Here is a 16828-nt window from a genome sequence, read left to right as displayed (position 1 = left end):
GGCATACAACCGGATGCTCAGGGTCTTTTCTGCGGGCAGAATGTAAATATTCTGCGAACTGGTCACCCAGTGTACAGTTTGATTCCCCAATGTAGAAGAACCACATTGTGAGCAGCAAATGCAGTAGATTAGATTGTGTGAAGTGCAGATGAAGGGCTGCTTCACTTAGAAGGTATGTTTGAGCCATTGGATTTGGAGAAGGGAAGGGGTAAATGGACAGGTTTTACACCTTCGGCAGTTGCAGAGGAAGATGCTGTGTGGCTGTGGGGGTGTGTTGGGAGTGAGGGCGATATGTGTCTGGTTGGTGGCATCTCGCTGGAGGTGGCGGAAATGGCAGCTTATGATCTTCTTAATGTGGATGCTGTTGGGATGGTAGGTAAGGACAAGGGAAATCCTATTGCTGTTGTGGGAGGGAAGTCAGGGGTTTAGGGCGGAAGTGCAGGAGATGGGTTGGACCCAGTGGACAGCCCTGTCAACAATGATGCTGGGGAATCTTCGGTTGAGGAAGAAGGTAGACATTTCTGAGGCTCCTTTGAAGTTGAAGTTGGCCTCATCGGAACAAATGAGACGAAGACGGAAGAACTGGGAGAATGGAATGAAGTCTTTATAGGAAACAAGGTACGAGGATATCTAGTCCAGGTAGCTGTGGGAGTTGGTGGGTTTATGGTGGATATTAGTGGCGAGTTTATCCCCAGAAATGGAAACAGATGTTGAGGAAGGGAAGAGTCAGAGACAGACCAGGTGAACATGAGGGTGGGGTGGAAACTGGAAGCGAAATCGGCGAATTTTTCAATTCTGGACAAGAGAGGGAATCAGCATCGATGACATCATTGATATCTCAGAAAAAGAGTTGGGGTGGGGGCTGGAATAGGACTGGAACAAGGAATGTTCAACGTAGCCCAAAAAAAAGACAGGCATAACTGGAGCTGCTGTACATAACCATGGCCACCCCTCCGCCCTGAAGAAAATGAGAGGAGTTAGAAGAGAAGTTGTTTAGGATAAGAACAAGCTCAGCCAAGCGGAGGAGGGTGGTGATGGGTGGGGATGGTTCAGGGCTTTGCTCCAGGAAAAAGTTGGGAGCCCTAATGGCAGATGGACGTGTAAAGGGATTGCATGTCCATGGTAAGGAGGAAGCAGCTGGAGCCTGAAAACCGGAAATTCCAAAACTGGCGTTAAACATCAGAGGAATCGTGGATGTAAGTGGGCAGGGACTGGACCAGCCAGAAAAGACCGAGTCAAAGTAGGAAAAGGCGAGTTCTGTGGGGCAGGAGCAGGCTGAAACAATGGGTCTGCTCAGGTAGTCCTGTTTGTGGATTTTTGGAAGGAGGTAGAAGCAAGCTGTGCAGGGATGGGGACTATGTTGTGGAGTTAACAGCAGATTGTACTTTTTGGGTATCCATTCCTTTTAAAAACTCTGTATAGTGCTCCTGTTCTGCTTTGCACAATTATGGATTGCAGCAGTGTGTTGTGGCCCGTTTGAATAATGTCTTAATGCAGCTCCGTTTGTGAGTGTTGGGCCAGTTGCTGGATTAATTAAGTATCCGATCCATATGTGTGGTCTTACTGTATATGCTAGTCTGGAGTTCCCCGTTGTTCTTATGTTCTACCATTATGCCTAGGAAGGGTAGTTGGTTATTGTTCTCTTCTTTTGTGAATTTTATTCCGGTGTGAATGTTGTTTATGTGTCGGTGGGTTTTTTCCAGTCTTGTGCGTTTGATAGCATCCACGACAGACCACAATAGAGCACTTATACGGAGTTTTTAAAAGGAATGGATACGCAAAAAGCACAATCCGCTGTTACGTCCACGACAGACCACAACAAGAAGACACAACACGACCAGACACACTAGTCACCCTACCGTACATCAGAGACGTATCAGAGATGACCACAAGACAACTCAGACCCCTAGGTATCAGGGTACCCCACAAACTAACAACCGCCCTGCGACAGCTACTGACAAACATAAAGGATCCCATACCTACAACCAATAAAACTAACATAATATACAAAATACCATGCAAGGATTGTGGAAAACATTACATAGGACGAACTGGAAGAAAACTGACAATAAGGATACATGAACACCAACTAGCCACCGAGAGAAATGACCAATTCTCACTGGTCTCAACACACATGGATAAAGAAGGACATGAATTGGACTGGGATGACACATCCATATTAGCACAAGCCGAACAGAGACATGCCAGGGAATTTCTGGAGGCCTGGCATTCCAACCAGAACTCCATCAACAAACACATTGAACAGGACCTGATATACAAACCACTGAAAAACAGAACCAGAAGTAATGCCAGCCACACCAGCAAACCGAGGCATATTAATAACAAGCAGGACAGAACACCAACGCTTCACCGGAGGCTCACTGATGATGCTACCTAGCAGGGTGACAAAACGTCTTCAACCAAACACACCGGCTTGGTGAGCAAGTCTATAACCTCATCTACACCCCAAGCTACAAATCTTCTCAAAAACTTTAATCACGGAGATACCTGTGATCCTGAGTGGATTCAAAGCACGAGGGATGAAACTTGAGTTGGAATCCACGTGGGGATAGTCTGAGCTGGAGGCAGTCACTGAATAATGTGATATGGCTCTGGAAACGAGTTTTAGCAAATATCTGGTCAAACACCAGGACTGACAGTGAGATTAAGACAGTGAGTACAAGAAAAAAGATTGGAACAGAAATCCCATCGGAGACAGGAACAGAACTTCTTCAAGGTGGGCATGAGATGTGGCAATGAGTTAAATACTAAATAAGAACCAAAAGAACTGCAGATACTGTAAATCAGAAAAAAAAACAGAAGTTGCTGGAAAAGCTCAGCAGGTCTGGCAGCATCTGTGAAGAAAAATCAGAGTTAACATTTTGGGTCCGTTGACTGGTCTCAGGGCTGTACACTTCTTCCTGGAGCAAAAGCCTGATCTGTCCCTACGCAACACCACCCTCCTCTGCTTGGCTGAGCTTGTCCTCACCCTGAACAACTTCTCTTTTAATTCCTCTCATTTTCTTCAGGTCTGAGGGGTGGCCATGGGAATGTACAGTTGCCCCAGTTATGCCTGTCTCTTTGTGGGTTAAGTGGAACATTCCTTGGTCCAGTCCTATTTCAGGCCCCACCCACAAATCCTTCTCTGATATACTGATGATATCATTGGTGCTATTTCCTTCTCTCATACGGAATTGGAAAAATTAATCGATTTCGCTTCCAATTTCCAGCCCACCCTCAATCATCTGATTGATCTCTGACTCCTCCTCTCCCTTCCTCAACGTCACTGTTTCCAGTTCTGGGGAAAAACTGGCCACTAATATCCACTATAAACCCACCGACTCCCACAGCTACCTGGACTATACATCCTCACACCCTGCTTCACGTAAAGACTCCATTCCATTCTCCCTGATCCTCCGTCTCTGTCACGTAAGTTCCGATGCGGCGAACTTTGACAAGGGAGCTTCCAAAATGTCCACCTTCTTCCTCAACAGAGGATTCCTGAGCACCACTGTTGACAGGGCTCTCCACTGGGGCCAACCCATCTCCTGCATGTCCGCCCTGATTCTCTCACTTCCTTCCCACAACAGCGATAGGGTTTCCCTTGTCCTTACCTACCACCCCACCAGTGTCCACATCCAGAAGAACATCAGCTGCCATTTCCGCCAACTCCAGCGAGATGGCACTACCACACAGATATCGCCTCCTCTCCCTTGTCCACCTTCCGCATGGAATGTTCCCTCCTGGGCAGCCAGGTCCACTCTTCCTTCACTCCAAACAACCCCCCACAGCACCTTATCCTCCAACACCTGCCCGTTTACCTCTTCCCACCTCCGTATTTAAGGATGCAACATATCTTACAGGTGAAGCAGCACTTTACCTGCACATCGCATTTGCCGCTCACAATGTGGTCTCCTCTACATTGGGGAGACAAATACACTGGATGATTGCTTTGCAGAACATGCATGTTCTGCCCACAAATAAGACCCTGACCTTCCAGTTGCCTGCCACTTTAACACATCACCCTGTTCCCTGGCCAACATCTCTGTCTCAGGCTTGCTGCAGCGTTCTAGTGGAAGAACACCTCATTTTCCACTTGGGGACCTGCAGCCCTCTGGATTCAATATTGAGTTCAATAATTTTAGGGCCTGAACTCTCCCATGTCCTAGCCCCCAACAGCACACACCAGGCCTTGTTATCGCATAGTCTGCCATTACACACTACCTATTGTTGGTCACTAACAGGCTCCATTAACAGCAATTCACTCTTCTAGCCACATCATTATTCACTCCTTTGTCTGACCAACTGTTCTCTCTCTCTGGGCTCTATCCCCGTGTATTGTTTAGTCCTTAACCCCTCCCCATACCCTATCATCTGCTTATAAACTGACATTTTCCTAATTACCATCAGTTCTGAGGAAGGGTCACTGGATCTAAAACGTTAACTCTGATTTCTCTTCTCAGACGCTGCCAAACCTGCTGAGCTTTTGTCACAAATTTGGTTTTGGTACTAATGCCAAATTTGCAGATGACAATAAAAAATAGATGGAAAGGCAAGTTGGGAAGGGGATATAAAGAGATACAGAGAGATAGGTTAAGTATGTGGCATAAAGTTGGCAAATGGAGTGCAACATGAGAAAATGTGAATTTATTCATTTTGAAAAGGAGAACAAAATATTATTAAAATGGAGAAAAGCTGCAACGTAAAGGGACTTGGGGGTATTTGTGCTTGAAACTCAAAGTCAGCACACAGGTGCAGCAGGTAATTAGGAAGGCTGATGGAATGTTGACCCTCATTTCAAGAGGGTTGGAGTACAAAGTAAGGAAGGCTTGCTGCAACTGTACAAAGTGCTGGTGAGACTACATTTGGAGTACTGTGAGCTGTTTAGGTTAGCTTATTTAAAGAAAGATATCGTTTCGTTGGAGACAGTTCAAAAAAGGTTCACCAGGATGATCACTGGTACAGAGAGACTGTCTTATGAGTAAAGGCTAAACAGGTTGGGCCTCTATTCACTGGAGCTGAGAAAAAGGAGAAGTGATCTCATTGAAGTATATAGGATTCCTCAGGGGCCGGGTAGGGTTAATGTTAAAAGGATGTTTCCCCTCATGGGAGAATCGAGAACCATAGGGAATAGTCTCAGAATAAAGGAGCACCACGAGATGAGGAGGAATTTCTTTTCTCAGAGGGTTGAGTGTTTTTGGAACTCCTTGCCACAGAGAGCTATGGGGGCAGAGTTCTTGTGTATACTTAGGCCATGATAGATAGATTCTTATCAGTAGGGAATCAAGGATCATGGGGAAAAGGCAGGAAAGTGGACGTGAGGAATGTTGATTCAGCCATGATTCTACTGAATGGCAGAGCAGGCTTATGGCCTAACGGCCTAATCCTGTTCCTATTTCTTATTGTCTGGGTACCATGAGCCTCATAGATAAAATCAGATGCAAAGTATTAATTTAATATTTCAACTTTGCTTCTATGTGTAAATCCCTTTTCTGATCCTTAGTGATCAGAGAGTGGTGAATCTATGGAATTCATTGCCATGGAAAGCTGTAGAGGTAAGGCCATTGAGTATATTTAAGACAGAGTTAGGTAGGTCTTGATTATTAAGGGAATCCGAGGTTATGGGGAAAAGGTGGGCGAATGTGGTTGAGAAACTTATCAGCCATGATTGAATGGCAGAGCAGACCCATTGGGCCAAATGGTAGAATTTCTGCTCCTATGTCTTATGGTCTTACTGCTCTTTTTACCATCCTTTTACTAGTGATCTGCTTACACAAGTAATTTGGGAATTCCCTTTGTGTTAACTGCGAGTCTTTTTTCATAATCTCTCTTTGCTTTTCTTGTACGCTTTTTCATCTCCCTCTGAACTGGGTTTACTCAGCTGAGTTCTCAATTGTATTGCTTTCCTAATACCTGTCATTGGCACACTTAGTTTTACAAAATAATAAAAAATCCTTACTTGTTCATTGTCAGCTACTGGTAAGGCTACTGCCATTACTGGAAGACCTTACACAGGCTTCCATTGCTCTGCTCAAAGGCAAATTTCTCCAACTGCTCCTTAAACAGGAGGCTCTACTAACATATGCATGAGGCCAAACACCATAATAAACATATGGAGTAAAGTCATTATTTGTTGCAGCAAAAAAAAATTAGTGATTATTTTAGGACTAAGTTCAAAAAGAACAATACAATGGCCTTTGTTATTAACAGAATGGCACCCAAGTTCCAAAACAATACTAAATTATCATATACATATAACTTATACGTGTTAGTTCTGACCTTCCATTTACTGTAAGGCCCATTCCATAACTGCAGTGGGTATGAAGGGCCATTTTTGGAGCTCCTGTAGTTCCGCTGGTAAAGAAAATGGCCATTGGGTCCAAACTCTTGGTATTTACACATTTGTGGTATTCTGATGCATTTCTTAGGAAGTAGAATTAACGACCTTAGGTTAATTTTAACTATTTTCAAAAGATTTAGAAAACAAATTACTTTTTTGTTTAAAAGAGCATACTCCCATACAGTTACATTTACAAGGACATTCAAATAAAAAGTGATTTAATGATTGGATACTGTCTTGCCCAAATACTACGAATAACAATTGGTTGACTTGCTAGCTAATACATACCTCATTCCCATTGTGCTGGAACCTTCTTGATTCTAAAATTGAGGAAGGTGTAATACACAAGATGTAGGAAAGAATTCAAAATTTTAAGAGGGAGAGCTATAAGTGTTTTTATACAGGATATGCAGTGGAGAATCAAGTCATGTGCTTGACCACTCCATATTAGTTTATGCCTAACTTGAACCTCCTCCCACCTTATAAAAGTTAAAACAATATAATCTTCTATTCCATTGTTCTTGCTGTACAAACACGAGGGAAAAAAAGCTTTTGTTTTTAAACAAAGTAATTAGTTAGGTTATGGAATACATTGCCTGGAAATATGGTGAAGAGAAATGCAATTGAGGCACTCGAGGCTGATCACTTAAAACAGAAACAATGTGCAGGATTACAGGTAAAAGACAGGAGACTGACACCAAGTTAAAAAAAAACTCATTAAGAAGGTGCAGGCATAATAGGTTAAATAGCCTTCTTCTGCGCCAAAACAATTCTGTGATTCTGTGTTTGCTTGTCCAACTTCCATTTAAGTGCATCGATAACATTCATTTCGCCACTACCTGTAGTAGCAAGTGCTGTATTCATACTACCCTTTCAATAAATAAGTAAATTCTGGATTCTGTGTTGGGATTTTTTTCTTGCTGCCTTATATTGATGGTGTCAGTTAGTTTCTGTTGAGGAAAGGAACATACATTCCCTTATATTCACTCTTTAGAGATCTTACAGCATTTTAAAAGGAGTTCTATTAGGTCACCAGAAATTCTTCATTTTCAAAGAGGAAAGACATTTGGCTATGTCATTCTTTCCTGATATGTATATATCACATTTCTGGATATCATCCTTGTAAACCCCATTTTTGTTGCTTTCTAAATCCTTTTCATAATGTGCAATCCAACCTGTGTGCAGCACTCAATGTACAATCTAGCCAAGGTTCAATAGAGGGTTAGCAATAGCATTTCAACTATTCTTTCTTTCCAGAAATAAAATCTTCTTTATGGCCTGGTGGCCAATTTATAATTATTATAATAGTACTCTAAAATCCCCTTGTTTCTCTACCAAGATTCCCTTAACCTCTGATCAAAATGTACCATTTTGCATTTCTGTTAAACTTAAGCTGCCAATTTGTTTATTCTGAAAGATAATTAATATGCTTGTGTAATTTCTAGCAATGCTCCACAGTATCAATTATTCCACCCTCCCAAGTTGGTGCCATGTTCAAACTCCAGACTGTGTTTTTTGATACAAAAGTCCAAATTGTTAAGATAAATTGCGAACATGATCACGGCACTGATCCATGTGGAACACCATTTTGTCACCTTCTGCCACTCTGAATAAATAACCTTTACTCCAACTTTGCTTCAAGTATTAGATTTACCTAGGAATCCATTTTGTAACTTACCCCAGATGAATTCTCTGACCTTGTCAATCTGGAATGGGGCACCTTAAGGAAGTACTCCACATTCTCTGACCTATAAATTAGTCTACTATAGGGCACCTAATTGAAAGGCTTTTGAAAATCCAGATAAATTACATCTACTGCATCTCCTACCTCCTCAAAAACTGAATAAAGTTGGTCATGCAAGATTTTCCTTTTAAAGATTCAAGCTTACGTTTTTTTTTCATTTCTAGGTGTCAATAACTATTCTCTCCTTCAGTTTGGATTCCATTATTTTTCCAGCCGCTAATGTTAATTTGACTGGGCATAGTAGGCTATGGACCATGTGCAGGTAAATGGGGTTAGTATAGATTGGTGTTTGTAGGTCAGAGTAGACATGGTAGGCCAAATAGCCTATTTCTATTTTGTATGACTCTCTCTCTAACTTGCTACCAAAAGAAAGATCATTAATTGTAATACTCAAATAAGGCAGCATGCCCCAGATTTTGGTAGCCATTTGGATTGAATGTTAAGTGCTTATGAAGCACAAATACTTTCACTTCCCCGACCACACCAAGCTATCTTGCCTCAAACTGCCCCCTTCTTGTGATCTCCAGACTCCCATTTCACTATGTGATGTTGAACAGCAGTGATCTAATCCTCCTGGAATCCAACTGCCCTAGTAAGTTTGACCCAGGATCTCCTCCCCACGCAATCTGGAACCCTTCTCCTTGCAATATCTGCCTCCTTCATTCTGTAGGCCTTCCCACTTGAGGGACTTGACAGAAAATGGATTAAACAAAACTGAATGAAGTCCTGAACCCGAGACATTTGCCCATGTTTGTAAATTGTTAAAGACTTCCTTGCTTCCTTATCAACTCCTTGTAAATATGAGTCTGAGTCTAATCATAAATGCTGTTCTGTAATTTTACCTCAATATGACATTATTTACTCATTTATACTTCCTCTCATAATAAGTAGTGTTTACAGAATTCACCTGTAAAGATGGTGAAACACTCATGAAAGGCACTGAGTATCCAGAACAATTCACAAACAAGGACACTCAAGGCATGCTATCTCACTGGAAATAGATTGTGCAAGTCAACGCCCATTATAGCAAGATACTTAAATGAATATTAATGCCAGAATCTGAGAATACACTTACTGCAGGTTTACATTTGTACACAACCTCATTGCAAGATTTTTTTTCTTGTACGAATTTATTGGATTTCATGTTGCAGTGTCTAATATTTAATTTAATAGAAAGAAAATGCTGGTGAATGAGTGGTGATTCGAAGACTACAAAATGATATGTGCAACAGGATAACTAGGATTCAAGGGTGCTGTAAAAAAGCAGATAGAAACATTGAGCATTATTTGAAATAGGGCAAAAGAAGTCTGCTGCATCTAAAAAATGAATGGAGATCGCTATTTATATAATCTTATGTATTTTAAGGAATACAGAAGTGTACAAGTATAATCTGATGATACAATATACCGTCTCCCAAAGGTTGTTTGAGATTCTCCTGAAATTGACACAAATATTTTTATGGCAATTTTGCCTCTTCAGATTTAGTTTTACAAGCAGTCCCCAAGCTGCATTTGAGTACATTTGCAACTCAAATTGTACGCAAGTTGGAACAAAATGCAGGACAATAATGTAGCCATTTTTAAGAATGAGGAAACGTTCGCATGTTGGATGTTTCAAGTAAGTATTAATACACCTCCTTACGGGATCTTGTTTGCAAGTCTGAGAATTCGAAAGTCAGATGCTCATAAATCTGGGACAACTCGTACTACTTGAGGAAGGTGGTGTACACAACTGCATCATCCATGATATGGTGAGTATTACAGACCTGGTGATCTTTCCTCCCTTATTTTATGTGTTTGCATTACTTTACAAACCCCCATTTAAAATGATATTAAAATTTTGTTTGTACCGATCACAAGCATTAACACTGACATTTACACTAATAGCTAAGTTACTGATTATAGCATCTTTAAAGTGTTCCACTTAATTTCAGGCTGAAACAGCTGTGCTTATCATGTGTAATTCGCGCAAGTGAAGTACATGAAAATCTGATACTTTTTTTAGAAGTTATATTTGTATTGGCTTTAAATAGTTCATTCATGTCTCTTTCAGCTTCTGCCAAAGGACAAATCAGACAGTGATCTTGGGTAGAAATTCTTCCAGCTTCCTTATAGTGTACTACCAATAACCAGACTTTAGTGTTCACAATCTGCTGCCTCAGGGATTTCTATTTATTCTTCAATAAAATGAATAAGCAAAGAATGGGATGTGTTCCACATGTACCGCATATTCAATTATATAGATGGATCCTGGGAATGCTACAAGTAAATACAGGAAAGAAGTGAGGTGTTTTTGGGAGATAGGATAGCACAGTGTTGGCAGTTTTGAGCCACTGCTACTGTCAACACAATTAGAATAGGCTGAATGTGCACAATAGAGATGAAAAGGTATTAATTAAAACAGCAGTGTTCTTGAACCCTCTCTAGTTCCAAAACAGCTTGCGTTTATACTGTGCCTTTCAAAGGGTGATTGAAAACCCAGTATCCTAGAGTTCTATAATTCAACATTTCACTCGGATTTTATAATTACTGGAATAGCAAAATTACTGCAACATTATCGAAAAAATTCACAGCAAAAATATTCAAATAAAAATAATATGGGATTTATTTTAATTAACTGACCAAACAATTATAGTGTTCAAAGCTCCTTGAAGTGAAAAGAATCTCACAATTCCAATTCAATCTAGCTAAAATGACTAAATATGAAATGGTCTCAATACCTTATTGAAAATGTATCTACACACACATAACTAACTATCTACACATATGTTTGAAGCATGTTTATTTTGAGGTCATGAAACACAAATTGGTCTTAAAATAACTACACGTAAATAGTTATTACTAACTGGAAAAGATCTTGGAAGTTCATCCATCCCTCTCTTTGTGTATGTGATATTGTCACCTTTGCTTTGAGGGAAGGGCACTTGGACGTCACTGATTCTACAGCATCTGCCACGTTGTCATCTGTAATGATGCATTTTGCTTTGGAGGCTTGAAGCCTGTGTAAAATATCTGTGGCTGTTAACTGCGTTGTGCCAGTGATCAGTACAGTACCTAAACAGAGCACAAACAAAAAAATTAACACCTAAATATTTAAAAAAAAAACTTAGTTTTAGAATTAATTGGAACTAATTTATCAATTCAGATTTGAATTGTTTTAAAGAAACATACTTGATTTGTATTACCCATAAGACCAAATAAAGTCCTGGAAACCTATCATATAAATTGAAGGTGCTGGAAATACTCAGCAGCCAAAGTAGCATCTGTCAGAGTGGAAGAATTAAGGGTTCAGCTCTGTGCCCTTCCAACAGAACTGGAAAAATTACAGATATAACAGGTTCAAGCACACTGATGTGCAGTTAAGGAGGAAAGGGGAGAGAAAAAAGGAAGGGAATTTCTGTATTAAAGGCAGAATGGAAGATTGGTTTAACAAATCATCACCTGAAGTCTGCAAATAAAAAGGGGACAGAGGTTATCAATATCTGAATTCAGCATCCAGAACATTGCAAAGTGCCAAATCAAAATAAAAAGTGTTTGTGTTTCTTGAGCACCCAATAAACTTTGTTGGAATGGTGCAAGAGGCCAAGGACAGAGAGGTCAGAGTGGAGGTAGTACAGAGAATTAGAACAATGTATGGTTCAGACCAAACCCCCTACAAACATATCAAGGAGATGGCCTAGGCCGTAACTTTTATCTAATTTAAAGGCAAGCGTAAGGTGCTGTGTTCCAGATGTAATTCAGTTGATTACACTTCTCAGCTTTAAGAACAGACTTTATCCTACCCCCACAGTTAAAATACAAACTTTAATTACATTTGGAACACTTAACAGAATAATGGATAATTTGACTACTAAACAATAACTATTCCAATATAGTAGCATCCCATAAACACATCCGTGGCAAAGGCAAATTCAGTAAAATAGATTGTCTGACATGCAGTGTTTCTCCAATCCAGGAGGATGAACACCAAGAGAAAATTCTGGCAGAGAGGGAGAACTCAAGCATTTTGCTGTAGAAGGGAGAGATGTATGGCAGCTTCAAAACCCCAACAACTACTGAAAACTAAACTAAAACGCTGGTTCTGTGGGAGCCTGACTCCTCCATTCATGCTATTTCTATTGTTCCAACTTTAAAAAAAAAGCCAAGGCCTCACAAGCTGCTTACTTTATTGGACTGGAACAGACCAGTTTGCAACTCTGTTCCAACCTCTCTTCATTTAATAAAAAGGACAAAATACACCTCTTAAAATCATAGTATCATCATAATAACAAGTGACAAGAAGCTTAGGATTACACTCCCAAATTGAACAAAAATGTTCAGAAAATATTTATCAATCTCTACACAGTCTTCTACTGTACAGAATACAATATTGTGAGAAGCAAATTAAAGATGCTAAATTGAAAGTTGTACAATTAAATCACACCTTCACCTACGGATGTTCAGGGCCCGGCGTATTGAGAAGGGGGAGATAAAAAAGTATTTCATCTCCTACACGTTGTAGGGGTGCCAAAAGGAACAGGGTAGACTAAGATATTGCAAAAAAAGGGGAGTGGAGGGGAAGATGTGTTTCATAGTGACAGCGCACCAGAGGGAACAGTAACTTCACCAACCCTGATCAATGCAACCAAACACATTTTTCCTCCCCATTTAGTGATTCTTCTGTGATACTGGGAATACCAAATGCCGACTGAGTGACTGTTGTGCTGAACATCTACTTGTAGCTTCCAAGCATAATCACCAAGCTCCAAAATGCAGTATTGAAGTGCTGAGTTGTTATACTGGTGCTTTGCCAATGCCAACATTTGCATTCACTGCCTATGGAGTGTGCCCTAAGATGTTAGGGAATGCTGGCTGGAGAAGACACTGACGAGTTGCAGCTGCCAGGTACCTGCTTGAAGTTTTACGTCAGAAATTGTTGTTGCCTTGTTTCTCTCCAATGCCTGGGAAAGTAACAAACTACAGATAAATGAGGTGAGATTCTATAATAATGACAAATTAATGCATGCAAGTAGGCCTCTCACTGCCCACTAGTGAGATTCTTGTTTTACATTTAGAATAAGATTCCGTTTTCCAAGGTTCTAAGTCAAGAATCCCATTTTTCCATTCTTGCCACATTTTACAGACTGACTTGCTATTGCCCATGTGGTTCAACGGCTGGGAAGACTCTGCCCACTGCCTCACTTCTATACTGACCACGTTTTTCTAGCCTCAACACTATATCAATGAAGCACAATGAAATCTTAAGAATCATATTTTTCAATTAAGCAAATTAATATTTACAGTTCGGAAGCGTGTAATCTAAAATTTATAAAAGCATACAAAACTCAGTGTGGAGTTCAACAATTTCTGATTATAACCACTGCTCCCATGTTTCAGACAGGTATTTGTAATAGTTTTTCTGTTCAATAAATGTCACCTGCCTTTCACCAAAACTTAGACTTTCACTTTTGTTCTTCCCTACACTGCCCTATCCCTGCCTGTATTTGTTTAAAAACTGTTATATCTGTAATGTTTTCCAGTCCTGATGAAGGTCACAGACTTTAAAAGTTAATTCTGTCTTTTGTCTCCACAGATGCTGTGTGCCTTGCTGAACATTTCAGTATTTTCTGTTTATGTCTTATCATTCAATATGGCACAGTGGCTCAGTGGTTAGCATTGCTGCCTCACAGTGCCAGAGACCTGGGTTTGGCTCCACTCTTGGGTGACTGTCTGTGTTCAGTTTTTACATTCTCCCCTTGTCTGTGTGGGTTTCCTCCAAGTTATCTGGCTTCCTCCCACAAGTCCAAAGATGAGCAATTTAGGTGGATTGGCCATGCTAAATTGCCCATAGTGTCCAGGGATGTGCAGGCTAGGTGGATTAACCATGTGAAATGCAGGCTACAGGAATAGGGTAGGCAGTTAGGTCTGGATGGGATGCTCTTTGGAGGGTCAGTGTGAACTCGATGGGCTGAATGGCCTGCTTCAACACTGTAGGCATTCTGTTCTAGAGGTCTGCGATACACTTACTACTATTTCTGCAGCTCACAAAATCAATAGCCTGAAGCCAAATGACACAGAGTATGAAGCATCTCCTGGTGGACAACTCCCAGCCTCTAACAACAGCTCCCAACCTGGCATGGCGGCCTCCCGGTGTGGCGGGGCAACTCCCCGGCATGGCGTCCTCTCAGCCTGGCCGGCCAGTCTGGAGGGATCTCTCAGCCTCATGGTCCTCAAGGTGAAGCCTGGCGTGGTCTGGAATCAGGGCATGGAGTGGATTGAGGGCTAGGTGCCAGTGCGGTATGGTTGGAAGACTGCTGTTCTGGACTTTTGTTTCTGCAATGGTGGACATTTTATTTCTCTATTTTCTAAGACATTCTAACTAAAGGAGCTGCACCTAGGTACCTTTGTACCTAAGATGGTGCTGTAAGTAGTGACATATAACCCTTTCACTGTATTAATTGAGTTTGTGACAATAAAGCTAATTCCATTCAAATCAATTCAATTCAGATGTCTTTGACTGAATATACATCTCAAATAGACATGTTGACCACAAACCTTTACCTGTTCTGATGCATGCTATGTTTATAAGCCACCATTCTGGAACTCTGGGCAGGATAACAAGAACTCGATCCTTTAATTGTAGATCACAAGCATCTGACAGGACATTGGCCACCTTCTTAGAGTAAATGGCAAGATCTTGGAAACTCCATTTCACTTCTTGTCCGTGTTCACTCAACCACCAGAAAGCAGGATTTGAACACCTATTTCCAACCTGTCAAAATATCAGTGGAATTACCAAACATGTGAGAAAACGAGTATCTGATGGTACCATACCTTAAAGAAAACACTGCATTTGAATAAGACTTAGTGAAAAAATATTCAGCAGATTTTTTTAGAAAGTTTAACCCATGTATTATTACTGCCACAATTTAGTTTTTCACAGCACAAGATCTGGTCAGTGAAACACCGTCCTTGAAATTATCCATTTCTAACAATTTTGTACATTTTAAAATCAAATTTAAATGAATATTTGTGTAGTTTTTGTAATTTTAGAAAATCAACTATGTTTCCTCTGCTAGTTCTGAACTTTAACACATTAACGCATTTATCATTTTATAGTGGCTGTAACTGGCAAGTCTTAGCATTTCAGATGTTAGAACTTACTAAAATAGAGAAAGCACTAACTAAACCAACTATTCAATTATTCCAAACATTTGATAAATCCATAAACCATTCTAATTTCACAGAAATTTTCATTAAATATAAATTATAGCTAAATTATACAAGAGGATTAAAAAGTACCTTTTCCATTTCACTCCACTTATCGAGGATATCACTTGCAAAATTGAAGTATTCTGGCACTTGTGGTTTGTACTGCTGTTTAATAGATTCATAGTCTGTGAAATTCTGAGGCTTAGAAGTCTTAATATCTGAGGATGATCTGAATTGTGTCTTCAATATACAGAAAAGTCTTTGACTGTAATTTGCCAAATACAATGAATTGACATTTATTATTCGCAGCTTCACCATACCAAATCGAATTATTAGGGCATTCATTTTACATCATGTCGAATAGAGCAGCCAATATACCCAGTAAAACTAGAAAGAAAGAACAATGACAAATGTTTTGTATAAACTTGAGATTGCAGAACACATAACCACAAAATCAAAATGAATCAATTATCTTACAGCACCTTGTGGCGCACTTGTTAATTCATGTTCAATATTCAACTAGTATTGACCTTTGTCGCTAGGTTCAAACTATTTTTTTGCAAACAAGTGATGAGATACAGGTACTTATAGGACAAGGAAGGAATACCAGAAAATTTTCAGGGAAAATACTGGCACATTAGTTATAATCATCATATTTGAGCAGCCCTTGATTTGTTGGCCATTTATCTCCGCTGCAGGTTCACTTTTTCCACCCATTGCCTGGTTGCATTGCTGTTGCCTGTCACTTGTACCCCACTGCTAGGTCGCTGTTTTTCGCTATTTCCCGGTTGTGTTCTCGCTGCCTCTTTACCTCGCCCGTCCTACACAAATAAATAACAAGGGATCAACTGACGTTGCTAGAAGCTCAAGCTAAATTGACCCCAATATTCCCCTGCCCACACCAAAATGCAGTTGGCGTGAACTGTCAGATGGGGGGGGTATAAAAGAAACGTGAAGAAAGACGGGGGTTTGGAGGTACGTCGCATGCAGGCTGTGTCCTGCATACATCAGTCCACAGAATGCTCCCTCCATGCAACACACATAACCTGGCACTCCAGCCCGCTCTATTCCCTCCCTGGGCTCCCTGAGACATCTCCACACCTTGAATCTTAGAAACTTACTTTTGTGTACTCTGTTCTCTCCGGCAATTCTGGTGCTCCTGGAAGTGATTGCACAGCCGGCTAATCAGACTGGCCAGCAACTTCCGAAGGAGGAACTTTGTAGCAAATGAATGGCGGTGATCCCGCAAATTACTGAATTCAACAAGCCATTAACATGGACCCTCTTGTGCTGCAGTGGTATCCCTACCCGTGGACACCGGAGGACTGGGTTCGTGTCCCACCCGGTCCACAGATGTGTAAGAACATTTCTAAGCTGGGTTTGGTAATCCTTCCGACTTTACAACCCTCTTGTGGTGCAGTGGTAATGTCCCTACTCCTGAACCGAGAGGTCCAGGTTGAAGATAACAAGGTGTAGAGCTGGATGAACACAGCAGGCCAAGCAGCATCAGAGGAGCAGGAAGGCTGACGTTTCGGGCCTAGACCCTTATTCAG

General features: G+C 40.8%; 1 protein-coding gene across 9 annotated transcripts in view; it reads right to left on the bottom strand.

Moving 5' to 3' along the window:
• Nucleotides 1–15658, bottom strand: part of LOC109914823 (acyl-CoA synthetase medium chain family member 3) — a 41388-nt gene extending 25730 nt beyond the window's left edge. For 8 of the 9 annotated variants that reach the window (XR_007264391.1, XR_007264390.1, XM_020514434.2 and 5 more), the window contains exons 1-4: nt 15366–15658; nt 14625–14835; nt 10931–11138; nt 6280–6423 (exon numbers count right to left, since the gene is read on the bottom strand). Coding sequence is in view for 7 of the 9 variants with exons in the window: in XM_020514434.2 (XP_020370023.1) it covers nt 6280–6423; nt 10931–11138; nt 14625–14835; nt 15366–15620 (818 nt within the window). In the remaining 2 variants the exon portion in view is untranslated. The remainder of the gene's footprint in view (nt 1–6279; nt 6424–10930; nt 11139–14624; nt 14836–15365) is intronic. The other variant, XM_048609592.1, reaches the window with a different exon arrangement.
• Nucleotides 15659–16828: the final 1170 nt, after the last annotated feature.

The sequence above is a fragment of the Rhincodon typus genome, chromosome 21 (genome assembly GCF_021869965.1).
Source record: "Rhincodon typus isolate 14 chromosome 21, sRhiTyp1.1, whole genome shotgun sequence".
Classification (NCBI taxonomy): Eukaryota; Metazoa; Chordata; class Chondrichthyes; order Orectolobiformes; family Rhincodontidae; genus Rhincodon; species Rhincodon typus.
The sequence above is the reverse complement of the archived record's forward strand: the minus strand, read 5'-3'. Positions and strand labels throughout refer to the sequence as shown.